Consider the following 17,149-nt stretch of genomic DNA (forward strand, 5'->3'; position numbering starts at 1 on the left):
GAGTAAAGATTAAATAGCGGGGGTGACATAGAGCTTTTCAGACGGATCTAGTTGCAGTGTTGTGGGTTTGACTTTTTTAGTAGTGGGATGAATATTTATTCTAACCACTCTTGGTATTTATAATAATGGCATTTATAATTATTTCAGTTTTCAGAATTGCTGGTCCTTCGTAGTTGTCCAATTTTCTTGGTTCTTCTAGTATGCCGTTAAAAATATTTTTGGTATGTAGCTTTCCCATTCTTTCAGTTTATCTTCGGTCGATTCTAGCAGTTTGCCATCCGTGTTAAGCATGGTGTGGTAAGTTGTTATCTTGTTAATCGATGTTAACTCTTTTTTCTTTTTGTTCAAATTTATTCTGTTTATTCTTTTATTACACCGATCCATAAAAAAGGCGACAAGACAGATTATATATTATAAAATGGTAAGGAATACGTAGTCCAGGGCGGATCTGTTCTGAGATGGACGTCGAAAGGTGACTTTAATTTTTTTGCAGAAATTGCTTGGAATTATCCCATATAATAATAATTGAGTTATTCTCCCACTCAAAAAAGTCCGGAACATTGTTTAAATAATCAAAATGTCAAAAACTGAAGGAAAAATTCGATTTGTTCTTAGTTTTTTGATTATAGCTTTAAAAGTATTCACTTCCGAGAAAAGTTGCACTAAAATAAAAGTTGCGTAATTAAATTTCCTATAATATAAGATTGGTTAAAAGTTTTTTAAATTGTTACCCTTGTTGCAAAATAGCAATAATTGCGAAAAAAACAAAAAAAAACAAGTATTCGCATTTTACGTTTTTCAGCCATTTCTGCTACACTTAGGAAAAGGTCCTAACTCACCCAGTATTTCACCCAGAAAAACTTTATGATATGATAAAACAATACTTTAAATTTAGTAAAGATCGGTTCAATAGATTTTGCAAAATAAATTTAACAATCCAGCTTTCGCAAAAAAATTCAATTTTTCAAAATATTGCAGGACTGAAAATAAAGCAGATAGCAAATTAAAATTTTTTTTACAAATAGAAGAATACTGTACCTTTCATTTGCAATTTGCAAAATTAAAATCGGTTAACTACCACGGGGTCAGGAATTTTTTTAAATAAACATTAATTTTTGGTGCTATGCGCAGGACAGCGGTGTTCGATTCACACAAGGTGATTTCCACCAAAATTTCTTCCAATCTTTATCTAATATATTATTTTCTTACTCTATATTTTGTTGTATGTTTATATTTTAATTCCACAAAAATCAAACTAATTTAATTATTAAGAGATAAAGATAAAGTTTTTCAATCCTAATAGCAACATTAATAATATTGAAAAATAATATTAAAAATATTACTAAAAGATTTTTAAATTAAAAACTTATTGGTACATTTTTCAAGTTTTCAATTTAAAAATCTTTTAGTAATATTTTTATTATTTTTCAATATTATTAATGTTGCTATTAGGATTGAAAAACTTTATCTTTCAATTGCCAGATGACGCTAGTCACCTAATCCATTCACGTCAGTTGCAGTGTGGGACTAATATTTGTCGAAAAATTTACTGGATTAGAGAAAGCAACCTATGCATTCTCTGAAGAGCCTCTAACAAGAGGTGAAATCGTCGATAAGAGTGCTGGTTGCGCTCTCTAATCTAAGTAAAGATTAAGACATTTTTGGCTTCGCATTGCAACTGAATAAAAATGGTATACACTTTTATTTTAATTTGATTATTGTCTGTGAAAAATTGTTTTAACAATTGCATATGTTTTAAAATAATACACTTTGATTTTCTAACTTAAAATATATGAACAAAGAAAGTTTTTGCTAAAAATGTGTTAATTCAAAGGACAGAGTATGTGTTTTTATTTTGCAATAAACAAATTTATTTATTTATTTCGAAATGTACTAAAAATTAAAATTTATCAATCATTATCAAAGGTCATTGGAATGCCCAATCAGACCGAACGTATCCGTTGTCCTGCGCGTAGCACCAACAATTAATGTTTATTTAAAAAATTCCTGACGCCGTGATAGTTAACCGATTTTAATTATGCAAATTAGAATAGAATAGAAATATGCTTTATTGTCATGAAAAATTTAACAATTTTATAGACAAAGCTTACAAGAATCATAAATAAAAACAATAACAAATACAATTTACTAAAATTATACAAATCGTCAATATAAATAAAACATAATAAAATCAAATAAACATCAGTAACAATCTATTGCAAAATTAAAAAAAAATTGCAAATTGCGTAATCTACCTTAAGAAATTTAATAAGTAATTTAATAAGTTATGCTGCTGCATATGACACTCAAATATAGATTAAGATTCTACTTATACATAACAATACTGTAATTTCTTAGTTATTGGTTAAGAAACTCTGCTATTGAATAATATGGTCTTTCAGATAAATAGGCTTTAGTCATTTTACGGAACTTGGGGAAAGATGTTTCAGATTTAAGTTGTAGAGGGAGATGGTTGTATAGTTTTTATGCAGAATATAATATAGATTTCTTTACTAACTCACTGGACGGGATCGGTAAATAGATGTCAAAAGTAGAATTTCTGGTGGAATAGTCATGTCTAGGTCTTTCTGGAAAAACATGTAGATGTTTACGAATTAAGCAAACAGTTTCTAAAATATATAAAGAAGGTAATGTTAGAATTCTGTGATCTTTGAAGTAGCTTCTGCAATGTGTTGTTCTTCTGAGGCCAAACAGATATCTGATTGCTCTTTTTTGCAATTTAAAAATAACATCGGATTGGGCAGCTGTACCAAAACCCCAAAAAGGCAGACCATATCGAAGATGGGACTCGAACAATGAAAAGTATGTTATTTTGGAGGAGGCTAAATCCATTTCCTTAGAGACAGATCTTATTGCAAAGCAAGCTGAGGAGAGTTTCTTGCTTAACACATCGATATGAAGGGACCATTTAAGGTTGCTATCTAAAAAAATACCAAGAAACTTTACAGAATCAACGATACTGATCTGGCTGTTATGAAGGGTAAGGGTTGAAGCGTTCCTTTATAGGGTAATGCTACTGTTTTATCTACGTTAAAAGAGAGTAAATTAGAATCTGACCAGGATTTTATTGTGAGTAGATCAGAAGTTATAGTAGCATGAAGAGTTGCGATATTTGAGTTGCTCCAAGTGATACTGGTATCGTCAGCAAAAAGAAAAACTTTTCCATCGATTTTTAAACTAGTGATGTCATTAATAAAGATAAGGAAAAGTAGAGGACCCAATACTGAACCTTGCGGTACCCCACATACAACATTTTTGAGACTAGAGTCTGTATCATTTGCTCTAACCAGTTGTTTCCTATTTTCCAAGTAAGATTGAAACCAGTTCAAAGAAATACCTCGAATTCCATAGAAATCTAGTTTTTTTATCAAAATGTCGTGATTTACACAATCAAAAGTTTTGGCATAATCACAAAAAACAGTGGCAGTGTGAAGATTATTGTTTAATGCTTGATAAACCTCATGTAGTACAGAAAACATGGCATCGGTGGTACATTTATTATTTAAAAATCCAAACTGATTTTGTGATAAAATCTTGTTATCAACGAGAAAGGACATAAGTCGGGCTTTTAGGAGTCTTTCAATAATTTTGGAGAGTACCGGTAGTAATGCAATAGATCTATAATTGCAGGCAATAGATTTTTCACCACCCTTATGAAGAGGAATAATGATGGCCGTCTTTAAGCACTCTGGAAATTTACCTTTCTCAAAAGAATCATTTATTAGAGAGATGAGGACTCCCAACACATTGTCTGGGAGATTTGAGAAAATTTTTATGGATAGTCCATCGGTACTACAGGAAGATTTGCTTTTGATACTATTGATTGTTTGGATCAGTTCAGATTTACCAACCGGTCTTATAAATAATGAATTCGAAACCTTTCCTGAATTAGGGAGATAGGAAATGGGATCTTGTTGTGACACAATAGTTGATGTTATATTTTTACTCACATTAACAAAATATTCATTTAGATTTTCTGGGTCTGGAAGGGAAAATGTTTGAGCTGTGTGAGTTTTATTTCGAAGATCGTTTATTATGGACCAAGTTTCTTTTGCAACACTTTTGGAGCTTCTGAGACGATTTTGATAATACAATTTTTTAGCCGATTTTATAAGTTTTAAATAGATTGCCCTGTACTTGGTGATATATTCAGTAACAGAGACGTTGGTAGTAAATTTCTTGATATACAGTAGTGAACGCATGTTTTTGGCTGATATGCGGACACCTCTGGTAGTCCAGGGTTTGCGATGTTTTTGCTTAATTGTGATTAAAGGAAATGCTTTATTGAAGATACAGACCAGCTTATTCAAAAAATCACTGAAATTATAATCGACGTCCATGGAAGGAAAGTGCCACTCAGAGGTTAAGCATAAATTTTGGAATTTACGAAAGTTCCGACCGGAAAAAATCCTGCCTAAACGTCGAGTTTTCGAGGAGGACTTGCTAAAGATGTTAAACTTCGTATAAACCGCTTCATGATCAGATAGTCCCGCATTAACAGTTGTAGCGCAGACATCAAGGGGTGAGAAATCTGAGACAATATAATCAATTATGGTAGATGAAGTTTTTGTATTCCTTGTAGGAGAATCAATGTGCATTGATAGACCATATGATTCAAATATGTTGACCAGGGATATTTGTGTAGCACAAGCAGCAGCATAATTAATTTTGAAGTCCCCGCATAAAATTTTTCTGCTTTTATGGGGCAGGTCATCTAACAAATTAAGCAGGTTCTGAAAAAATAGTTCCACGGAAGAGTCAGGTGATCTATAAATGCAAATAATATAAAGATTAAGGTTCTTACTGTAAACTAAGGAAAACTCAAAGAATGCTTCACTTAATAGAAAGTCATATTTTGTTACCAGAGAAAAATCATTATTTGTAGAAAGAATTAGGGTGCCTCCATGAGCTGAACTTGGACGGTCATACCTAGCAATAGTGGAATATTTTTCTACAAAAAAAGGCTCGTTGACTTCAAGCCAGTGCTCAGTAACCGCAACTATCGTTGGAAACCCTAATTCCTCTAGAAACAGAAATAATTCATCAGTTTTATATCTTATAGAACGAATATTAATCAGAACCATGCTAAAGTTGTTATCGCTAAAATAATTTGAGGATTCTAGTCCCTCAGAACACGTCGTGATGTTTAAAAATTTCGTCTTGGAGAGGCAGCGGAATAGTAGTTTCGGTGGTATTCCCTTGATTTTTGCAGGTGAATAATTCTTTCCGAAGTTAGAAAAGACCTAAAGGCAGCAAGGTCAGCGTCTACCTCATCTGCACCAATTCCATAAGCATCATTAAAATCTAGAAGAATTTTTCGTAGATCTTCACTCTTTGTAGGAAGTCCTTCGGAAGCCAGAAACAATTTAACCCTTGTGTTGGTATACCCATCATAAAATACTGATGCAGGTTGGTCGTGTAAATAAGCAAGATGAAGTTTAATGGCCTTTAAGATATCCGGTTCCCTTAATCTGGCTAAAAGATATCGACTATTAGAGTTATTGGTTAATCTAACTCTTGGTGGGGTTAATGGATCGAGATTAGTCGATGGTTCTATAGTATCTTTCTTAATGAAATTAATATGGGTATGGAACGGATTCTTAGTTTTGCAAATTTCGATGGCCTGTTTGTCTGTTTGTATGTTTGTGCTCTGAACTTCATCTTTGTTGTTGCATAAACTGCTATTTGAATTTTCCAGGCTAATAGGACTTCTGATATTCTTCGGATTCTTATGTGACTCAGATGAAAGCGTTGGTTCGGAATATGAAGATTCGATAGACCATTTAATGTTTACACCAGGTGGCCAAATGCCCTTATTAAATAATAGGTTAATAGATGTTCTAGATTTTATACCTATTTTGAATGAAGAACCAGTTGTTGTGTCGGCATCTTTAAGGAGGGCATAACATCTTATATATTCCTTGATACCTAGCTTCTCTTTAATATAGTGAACCACTTGTATAGGGGTGTATATTGGGCTCAAGTTACTAATAACCACAAAGTGACACTTATCTTCTGTAATTTTTGACTTTTGCTCTGCATTTGCTTCGAAATGTTGAGGCTCTTCAGTCTGGGTACTTGAGGTGGCATAACATGTATTTTTCTTCAATACCTCTTTTTTCGTTGGTATGGTAGATAGACTTTTGGTAAGATTGCTCATTTGATTCGATATTTCATTGATGTTTGAAGAGAGCCTATCTAATCCCAACTTAATATCAGTTGAATTTGATTCTTGGATTTGAACCTTAATAGTCTCATCTAAACCCCCGAAAAAAACTGACGATATATTAAAAATATCAAGTTCCATCTGCCTAACAGATTTTAAAACCTTTTCAGGATTCAGCAGGTTATTTAGTTTATGGATCTCATCAATTTTTTTCGTAAGATAGTCCAGTTTGTCGTCATTTTTGGTCAACAAATCGTAAGTCTCAATGAAAACAGGCAAATTATCAGTAAGTTTCTTAGTAACTTGAGTTAAAGCTTCAAAGTTCTCTAGTGGTATTTGATTTTTTGATAAGTTGGTTATTTTTTCGTTTAAATATCTTAAGCTAGGCGAGTCACATACCGTACAAAAGAATCTTAGATGGGGAAATTTTTGTTCCAATAGGGCTTTAGTGGTGGACTTATTTAATTTTGTGCATCAATGCGCAAATTGCAAATGAAAGGTACAGTATTTTTTTATATGTAAAAAAATGAACTTACTGTCTGCTTTACAAGAATAAAAAACCGCTAAACGCCTTAAAAATGAGTGGCGCATACAATATTCCAGCTACAAAAGATCTGATATGAATATTACGTGGCGCGAAAATGTATTTTCATTTTGATGCAAAACAAAATTCTAGTTTTATTTTAAACGATTTTTCCATAATATTTGCTAAATTTGAAGTAAACGCGTCACAAAAGAGTAACTTTGATACAGTTTGAATTTTGAAACTCTTTTGTGGCGCGTTTACTTCAAAGTAGCAAATATTATGGAAAAATATTTTAAAATAAAACTAGAATTTTGTTTTACATCAAAATGAAAATACATTTTCGCTCCACGTAATATTCATATCAGATATTTTGTAGCTGGAATATTGTATGCGCCACTCATTTTTAAGGCGTTTAGCGGTTTTTTATTCTTGTATCAGGAGTTTTTCAAAGTTATTTATAAATTAAATGTATGAAGTTGAATGCAATGTTCCTCTATTACTCGTTAAGCTTTATAAATGGTCACCTTTGTTGCATTATCTCCCAAATGATCTAGTGTCCATCGAATGTACACTAGATTTTTTTCTATTCGAAATAGATTGAAAAAAAATATTGAGATGACCGGTAAATGAAGTCGGATTGACCGTTGCCAGATGAGATTTAGCGTCGTAATCACTACAACTACATAAACCATTTCGGGAATAATCGTTAATTGGATTATACTTTTGTAGCTTAATAACTTCTAAAAGGCTTAACCGATTTTGATCAGTAAACATGAGTTTGAAACGTATTTAAAAAACAGTATCTGATGGATTTAAGGTCAAGTATGATAACTGAAGCTATTACAGGAATTATTGAGCTTGAGAAACCGTTTTTCCCGTAGGAAACTAATTTGATCATACTTATAAAGCCTATAACTTAAAAATTAGAATTTTCCCGGATATGACGTATACACCGTTAGATTTGTCTAGAGTCCTTCTATAAACGCTCAGTTATTGGCGCAATTCGTAGGTTGAAATTTTGCGTAATTGTCGAAAAACCAAAATTTTCAAAGTATAGTTTTTCAGTTTTTCGGCTATACTGAGCCGTATGTATGTCTGATCCTGACGGCTTAAACATCATTTGAAAGCTTAACTCAACACTATTGATTTTTTGCATATGCGGTTCTCCTGTCTCTTCTTTTTCCGAAGATATATACCCCCAAAAAATATGCCGTTTTGTACCTACCAAGTCCTCTAGCTGGCTTATGGGTGGTCAAAAGTCACAAACTACACCGGTTCTGAATCGGCCCTGACCCCCTCTTCAAACACAGAAAAAAAAATTCAAATCGGTTTAACGTTCAAACACACATACATATCCACAAACATTTTCCCTTTTTTAAATAAAAATTGAGTCATATTTCTGAGCTCGGTAACTTTTGAATGGTATAACTGATTTTTAAAATTAGACATGCGTTGGAAAGGTAATGATCAGTACTATTAGAAGCCGCAAAGGTCGGACTTAAATTTTTAAGGTTTTTGGGAGTTTTGGGGACGAGAACGAAAAACTATATAAATAAATAGAAAGGGCCGTAAAATCCACACCCTTGGACCAAAATGGATAGTTGACATATGAATGGATGAGTCTTTTCCTGAACTTTAAGATGGGATCTTAGAGCCTCCATATTTCAAATCAGTCAGATTTAGAAAATCTAAAATTTCTTTTATATATAGTGTCGCGTGTAGGGGGGTGTTGGTGTGCGCCACTGGCGAGAACTTCCGTTCTCTGGTAATTTTCAGTGCTGCAACATTTTGCAAAAATGAATTTTTTTGCGAAAGCTGGATTGCAAAATCTATTAAACCGCTCTTAATGAAATTTACAGTATTGTTTTATCATATATCATAAAGTTTTTCTGGGTGAAATATGAAGGTCCTAAGTGTAGCATAAATGGTTGAAAAACGTAAAATGCGAATACTTGTTTTTGTATGGTTTTTTCGCAATTATTGCTATTTTGCAACTAGGGTGACTATTTTTTAAATTTTTAACTAATTCTATATTGTAGTAAATTGAATTACGCAACTTTTATGTCAGTACAACTTTTCTCGAAAATGAATAACTTTAAAGTTATAATCAAAAAAACCAAGAAAAAAATCGAATTTTTCCTTCATTTTTTGACATTTTAATTATTTAAACACTGTTCTGGACCTTTTTGAGGGGGAGGATAACTCAAATATTAATGAGTTATTTTCAAGCAATTTCTGCAAAAAAATATGAGTCACCTCTCAACTTCTAAATGTACCTACTAATATTTTTACAGATGCGCCCTGGTCTAACGTCTTTGAAATTGTCATCAGTTTTTTTAACATGACGCAAAGGGTGAAACACCGCCCTGGATTGTTAGGTTGGTTGCCTATATAGTTGACAGAAAAACTGTCAATACTCTCCTCATACCAAAATGATGTTTGGTTTGAGTATGGATAAAAATTATATTACCTAATACAATTTGGTTTATAAAGAGAGAAATTAAATTAAAATTATTAAGTGATGGTCTTCATAAGTTAATTTTATGATCAAAATAAATTGCAGATTTTGTAGAAATAAGAAAAATCTAAAAGACAAATTTTAATGCTTACCGTTTGTAACACACACAGAGCACTACAGAGCCGGCTTTCCCCAAATCGGAAATTTTGTTTCATTCCTACTAAATATATTGTCTCACTCACTCTAATCTCAAGGATAAACTACGAAATAACTTTGTTTTGTTCTTGTCTTGATAGTGTGTTAACGATATAATTTATTTAATATACATTATTATCGAGATCTGAAGTAGGGCTCCGTAATTGTTTATTGCTGAACGTTTCGTTTAATTCAACCACAGCGTTTGAGGGGAACATAATTGGGAATTGTTTTACTTAATTGCATATAACTGGCATTTTTTTCTTCAGCCAATGCAAATATAAAAATAAAAAAAGATCAAAAGAAATATCGGAGAATTTATTTTCGAGGAGAATGTTTAGGCTATAGATTTGAGATCTTCTTGATAGACCAATTAGTCTGAGAGGAAGAGGGAGATGAATATGAAGGCATGAGAAGGCTCGTAAAGGATTTGTTTGACGGAGCGTACATCAAAGTAAGAACTTGTTTTGCATTGACTGAAAGTTTTCCAGTTTGCATCAAAGTTCTTCACTGAAAACCTACCTGTATATCCTTGTTATGGATGTACTGACAGAGAAGATAAGAGAAAGGGGCTTAAAGGTCAATGCTCTTTGCTGATCTCTCCTCTTAGAGGAGGGCAAAGAAATGTTGGAGGTCTATTGAAGAGAGAGAACTTAACTTAGCAGGCCGAAAACGGAGTATGCGACGTTGGGAGAAGCAGGAACGGTTGGGGACATAGAATTGCTTGGATAAAAACTAGAAGGAGTAGGAGAAGTTAGATATCTTGGCTCCTACATAACGGAAAATGTGACACTGGATCGAGAAATTGCTCCCAGGATACAGGTTAGTTTGTTTAACTGGAAAATTCTATGAACATTTTCAGATTGTAATAAACGAGATCCCAAATTATGAATATATAATCATTATGGGTGATTTTAATGTCCGTGTTGGCAATGACACAGTTCCGGGAATAAAACAGCGATATAATGAAAATATCAGAAATAAAAACGGATACCTGATGGATCTCTGCAGCATAAATAAAATACGTATTAACAATACATTTTTCCCTCACAAAAAAATAAATAGCTTCCAAAGCGAAGAACTCCATGGTTTTGTACAGCAGTGAGAGAAAAATGTAAAGAGAAGAAAAAAGCTTACCTAAATACATGACACCTACGACACAAGAGGCATACAATAATTATAAGACAATAAGAAACGAAACACATTCAGTCGTAAGAAGAATTAAAAACGATCACTGGGAACGTTTTTCTAAAGAAATTGAACATGATTTTTATGGTCTCCAAAAAAAAATATGGCGCTTTATGAGAGGTCAAAGCACGGAGGTAAAGGAACTAATAGAACCAAAGCACATAGAAAAGGATACATGGATTGACTATCTAAGAAAGCTCTTTGCAGAGGAATAACAAATGGTGCTAGAATCGGAAACACCAGAAATTACCACAAATGAAGATGTTAATATAAGTACACAGAAAGTTCGAAAAACACTTGAAAAGCTGAAGAACAGAAAAGCTTCAGGTAAGGATGGAATCGCAAACAAAATACTGAAATATTGTGGAGCAGCAATGACAGAACAATTAACAACATTAATTAACAAAATCATAAAACACAATAAAATACCGGAAGAATGGAGAACGAGCGAACAAAGTCTACTATTCAAAAAAGGAGATAAAAAGCAGCCAGAAAACTACAGAGGTATCAACTTGTTAAATACTACCCCAAATACTTACAACTAAAATTTTACAATGCCCAATGAGTCAGAGGATAGTTTAGCAGATGAACAACGGAGTTTTCATACTGAAAGATCGTCTACAGATGCAATATTGATTATAAAGCAAATTACTGAGAAATCACTACAGTATAATAGACCAGCATTTCTATATCTGATTGACCTGAACAAATCATTTGACAGAGTAAGACTCAAATATGTAATCCATCTTCTGTATAATAATAGATAAGTCCCCATAGATATCATAAAAACTATTGAAAACGTCTACCAAAACAACAAAATGGAAGTCAGAATAGATGGACAACTTACAGAATCTATAAATATAGGCAGCGGAATAAGATAGGGAGACTCATTGAGTCCTATGCTCTTTAACTTAATCATGGATGAAATCACCAAAAACGTGAACAAAGGAAGAGGATATAGAATGGGAAACAAAGAAGTAAAAATACTCTGCTACGCAGACGGGCAGTGCCTATCTCGGCCCAAGAAACAGGTAGGTCTTTTAAATATGTCCCAAGTCGGCGCAAATATTAAATCTGCCCGATCTAAAATATACCAGCTCGGCTCATGGGATATTAATTGTTACTATCAAATAATTTTACATTTCAATGGAAAAAAATACATTTGTAGAATAACTTTATTAAATAGATATATAATTATACAAAGCCCAATAAAAATAAAAACTAATATTAAAAATTATAATGTGATAATATTTTAACATATTCAAGTTGCCATAATATATTATTGTTGTATTCATTGCAATGCATTGTAATTATGCTTCTATGTATGTAATGCTTCTATGTATTAATACATAGAAGCTAAATTAGGTATAATTTCAAGATAAAAACGTAATTCCTTTTGACTACATGGGCAGTGGCGTTGCAGATACCCAAACAATCAATATGTTTCAAACATCTACCCAAGCTTTATCCTATGTATCAGTAGCGAAACCGATTCCACGGCCAACATTTCCAACCAAGAGAAACTGTTTCTTAAATTCGTAAAGAACCCAAAACTTGTTTCTTAAATTCGTAAAGAACCCAAAATTTCTGTACAATATTGAAGGAAGGGATATTGAGGGTAGGATGTTTTTCTATGTTAATAAGAAATTTTCCCTAATCTATAATTCCAAGATAAAATTATTATTATACTTACTAATGGGGTATAATACCTACCTGTTAATCTTCGAGCCGACCTGGGGGTTTTTAAAATGTACCTGGTCTATCATAAAGGACTAAAGGATTATAGTGAGCCGAGATGGGAATACCCCACGCAGACGACGCAATATTCATAGCCCAAGATGAAGATATTCTACAAAGATTAGTCCACAGATTTAACATAAGAGCAAAAGAATTCAGTGTGACAATTTCATCCCAGAAAACTAAAACAATAGTAAAGTAAAGAACTAATCAGATGTAAAATATAAATTGATGGTATCAGTATTGAACAAGTAATGGAAGTAAAATACCTTGGAATTACGTTGTCAAGTTACGGTCGTTACGGAGACCTGGACAAAGAAGTGATAAATCAAGTACAAAAAGCAAATAGACCGGCAGGATGCCTTAATAACACTATATGGCGAAACCGACATATTAACACTGAGATGAAGTCAAGAATTTATAAAGCCAGTGTAAGACCAATAATGACATATGCATCAGAAACAAGACCCGATACAGCCACAACACAAACACTAATAGAGACGGCAGATATGAGAGTACTGAGAAGAATTACAGGAAATACGCTGAGATATCGAAAGAGTAGTGAAGACATTAGAAGACAATGTAACGTACAGTGTATAAACGAATGGAGACTAAACAGAAAAAGAATGGAATAACCACATAACCAGAATGGGGAAAACACGTGTGGTTAAAATAGCAAGAGATAAATCACCAATCGGTAGAAGAAGTATCGACCGACCGCGCAAAATATGAAGTGGACAAACTTCCATAGATGTATCAATCCGCCAATGAACAAGCAGAATTGCTTATAAAGAGAAAGAAGAAGAAGAAGAAGAAAACTAATAAGCCGGGTACCCTGTTATCGAAAAATCGATAAAGAACTGAAAGGAAAAATATACAAGGGTGTAGTGAGACCTGCGTTGGAGAACGACGGTGAAGTGCGGTCTATAAAGAAGATTCAGGAAAAGAAGATGGATGTAGTTGAAACGAAAATGTTACGGTGGATGCTGGGTAAGATTAGAAGGGACAGGATCAGGAACGACTTGATTAAGGAAAGAGCCAGGATTCTTTAGCCTACATACATGGATATTAGAAAATTTTTCCGGTAAGTGGTTGTAACTTATTTCAATATTTTTGTGAATGTTGCTGTAATATGTATAAGGGTAGACAATTAGTAAAGTCCAATATTAGTGCTGGATTCCGCGTACCAAAAAAAAGTTGATTAGTAGCAAGCTGAAAATTTGTTAAAGCTTAACGGTGTCTAGTCGGACAAACTTTGATGTATGGGAACGCTGGAACAGGGGAAGTTTTATTTGTGGAACAGGTTAAAAATTTGGCACGTCAGCCTACGAAAACGTTCCATGTATTTTGTCGGACAGAACTTCCAATTGATTTATTACCCATTTAAGATTTGATTTGTTACCATTTCATTAAACTCTCATGCAAAAATCAGACTGAAGTTTATCACCAAATGGCCATTTTAATGAGTGGAACACGAAAAACATGTCAAATGACTGGAATCATGTTGGTTAGTAATAGCAGTCTGATTTTGGGGACGTCAAATACATGGGACGTTTTCGTAATCTGACGTTCCAAATTTTTATTCTGTTCCACAATTAAATCTTTCCCTGTTCCAGTGTTCCCGTACATCAAAGTTTGTCCGACTAGATATCTTTTAGTTATTAACAAATTATCAGCTTGCTATTAATCAACTTTTTTTTCATACGCGGGATCCAGGTCTATATATCGTTTGTACTGAACAACTATCCGTTGGGTTGCGATAATTTGATAATAAATCTAACGGAGTCGACGAAGTATTCCTCGGATGTGCTGAGCTGAAAGCTTTGGATGCAAATTCAATTGCACAAGCAATAGATGAGCTTCTGGTAAAAGAAGATCTGCCAGAAAGTAGTAAGAATGTTAAACATGTAAGACCTTCTAACAAGGAAATAAAAAATACATATAAAATCAACAATTGGTGTAATAGTGTGTGCTCTATAAATTTTAATTAAAGAATACAAAAGTTACAATGTTTTCTAATAGATTAATACTTACATCAATACAGTCCGTACAATATACATACCGTTGCACGTCATTATCTAGGTCAGAGATCTAAATTAACATTGTTGCCCAATTACAAAAAATTCTTGAATTCATTTTAAATAAAATATATCACATTCCTAATTGTTGCGAAGTGGATTATACAACATAACAAATTAATATTCAATGTAAATAAATAAAAACATTGAAAATAGAAAACAAGAATTAAATTATAATCTTACGTTAAAGTTAATAATAAAAACAATAAATATAATAAAACAAATACTTATAGCCTAGAATAAAAACACATCTGAAGTGTCAATATCGCCACTGTAAAATACATGTTACCAATTTGTGCCAACATGTCACCTCTGTTCGATCGCAGTTAGAGTGTAATCCGAACAAGTGTGCTTTATAAAACGCTTTGTATTCCACTTATACAAATTAAATGAAACAAATTACAACTAATTACAAGTTACATTAATAGAAATCTTCCAATATTATTTCTATGCGTATATAATGAAATATGTCTTGTGGCTGTAATTCCAGTGTACTCACCTAAACGATTCCAAAAAGGAACACACCTACGACTTAAATATTTCGTGTTGGCATCATGTGACGTCACGTGCCATTACGCGGATGACGTGGAACGGTATCTATATTGTACGAACTGTAGAATACCATACAATAAAAGCCATGTACTCTTAACAGAGCTATTAATAGCTCTGATTCAAATTTGATTTTTTCTATTCGGGAATTTTCCTATTTTTAATTATTTGACTGTAATAATCTACAGATGTTTTCGCTGCTCTTGTGCGGTTGCTGTCTTCAAAATCTACAGAGTAAAATCCAAAACGCATGCTGCAAGAAATTAACAAAGCTAAATATAAGTACCTAAATGAATATGGTAGAATAGTTATTTATTAAAAAATTTATACACAAATAAATGTGAAGATAAAACAAATGAATTCGAAGTTTTATTTACAGAGAAAACTTGGTGTCGAGACTCAATTAGGAATAAAACCAATCAAATAAATGATTCAAAAGTTACCTGTATCCTGAAGTCCATTCAAAATTATCCAGTAAACTCCACATTGTGTAACCAGTAACATTAACTTTATCTTCATAAATAGAATCCAAAACAGCATTTAGGTAGTCCTAGAAAATTTTTATTAAAAATATACGTCGATATGTCGAAGACATGTCATATTTCTTCAGCGGATCTGACTTTACGAATATCAGACTTTCAGATAAAAATATAACCACCTTCCCAGGCATATCTATTTTGTTAAGATATAATTCGTTATACGTATAATATACGTGAAAGGGAAAAATTACTATCTATAGGAAAACTTAATTATATACTACTCGTTAATTCAAAAGATAAGCTCGAGATCCGGAGGAATGATCTACCTTTGGCTCTTCGACTGTTTACCTGAATTGTCCCTAATTTTATTATTAAAGTGGAGGAAGGCTGGTTTCCGTTATGTATGTAGAGTTAGTTTTAAGACTAATTTTGTACAAATAATAAATGAATAGTATAACTAAACTAAATAGTGAGTTTAATTCTCATTACAATACAAACAAAACTACAATACAGACAACTATAATACAAGACGATCACTGTGGTCTGTGAAAATCGATTAATCAATATTGACTTTCCGGAAATTTTCAAGCAATGATAATCATTGACGGAATTTGAAATTACAATGATATACCTTTTTCTGAGAAGAGTATAGATTACTAAAGACACCATCAGAATTTCCATTCTGATGTTACAAGCCTCGATCCCCACGGATGTCACGGGCATGTGAAGAGGTGACAGGCGGGCAAGTGTGATAGGTCGCATTTGTCAATTTGTCTTTTTTCATTTGTTTCGTTAAAACATTCAGACTTCATCTATCAAACACCAACGGTAAAACGTCACAGGTTAACTGTCATGTCATACGTCATCCGCCAACTGTCATACAGTCTCTGTTGACAAAATTTTTTGTCTGAACTGCTCTGTCTAAATGAGTTTCGGGAAATGATATCGCTTCTTCTTCTTTAAGTACCGTGCCCAAATTTTAGCCGTGGGTAGCTTCCATGACAATTTGCCGATATCGTTCTCGATCTTGTGCGGCATATGTAATAGTTGATCTGCTGATAAGCCAGTCCGTTGACGAAGGTTTCGGAGCCATGAATATTTCTTCCTTCCAATTCCTCTTTTTCCGTCGATTTTTCCATTGAGTATTAACTACAGCATCCTGTGTCTGTTACCTCTCATTATATGCCCGAGATATTCATGTTTTCTCTTTTTTATCATCTTGATTAATTAAGTCCTTCGCCTTGACCTACTCTGTTTAAGACTTCTCTGTTTGAAATGCGTTGAACCCAAGATATTCTGAGTATTCTACGACATGGCCACATCTCGAAGGCTTCTAATTTGTTCATCATGTTAACCTTCATGATCCAGGTTTCACATTCATACAGTAATACATGATATCGCTACTTACCGATAAATATGATATTCTTTCACTATCTTCTAGGCTAGTACCATTATCAGCTATGCCATTTTCAGTAATTATAATTTCGGGACTGTTGTAATTTTCTGAGATCCATTTCAGGTATGATCTTAACCCTTGGGGATATATCTGAAATTAAAAACACAGTTTAGATTTAATAAAAAAGTTTTCCCTTCTACAAAAGCTATTTGTTACCCAACGATGATTTAAAAATACACTCGATTAAGTAAAACAGGTTATTATTCGACCTGGAGCTTATATGGTATATTATTAGGTATACTTTAAACTCTATAAAATCGCTCTCACAAAATTTCATGTAAATATCACGGGAAGCA

The 17,149-nt window shown here is 33.0% G+C and overlaps 2 protein-coding genes across 3 annotated transcripts in view; both read right to left on the reverse strand.

Moving 5' to 3' along the window:
* Positions 1-9,494, reverse strand: part of LOC114332839 (protein FAM151B) — a 36,513-nt gene extending 27,019 nt beyond the window's left edge. Inside the window, exon 1 of the mRNA XM_028282617.2 lies at positions 9,324-9,494. Coding sequence (XP_028138418.2) covers positions 9,324-9,386 — 63 coding nt within the window. The 5' untranslated portion in view covers positions 9,387-9,494. The remainder of the gene's footprint in view (positions 1-9,323) is intronic.
* Positions 9,495-14,233: 4,739 nt separating this feature from the next.
* Positions 14,234-17,149, reverse strand: part of LOC114332840 (myrosinase 1) — a 36,571-nt gene continuing 33,655 nt past the window's right edge. For both annotated transcript variants that reach the window (XM_028282618.2, XM_050661050.1), the window contains 3 exons: positions 16,806-16,943; positions 15,362-15,468; positions 14,234-15,171 (listed from right to left, as the gene is read on the reverse strand). In XM_028282618.2, coding sequence (XP_028138419.2) covers positions 15,057-15,171; positions 15,362-15,468; positions 16,806-16,943 — 360 coding nt within the window. In that variant the 3' untranslated portion in view covers positions 14,234-15,056. The remainder of the gene's footprint in view (positions 15,172-15,361; positions 15,469-16,805; positions 16,944-17,149) is intronic.

The sequence above is a fragment of the Diabrotica virgifera genome, chromosome 9 (genome assembly GCF_917563875.1).
Source record: "Diabrotica virgifera virgifera chromosome 9, PGI_DIABVI_V3a".
Taxonomy (NCBI): Eukaryota; Metazoa; Arthropoda; class Insecta; order Coleoptera; family Chrysomelidae; genus Diabrotica; species Diabrotica virgifera.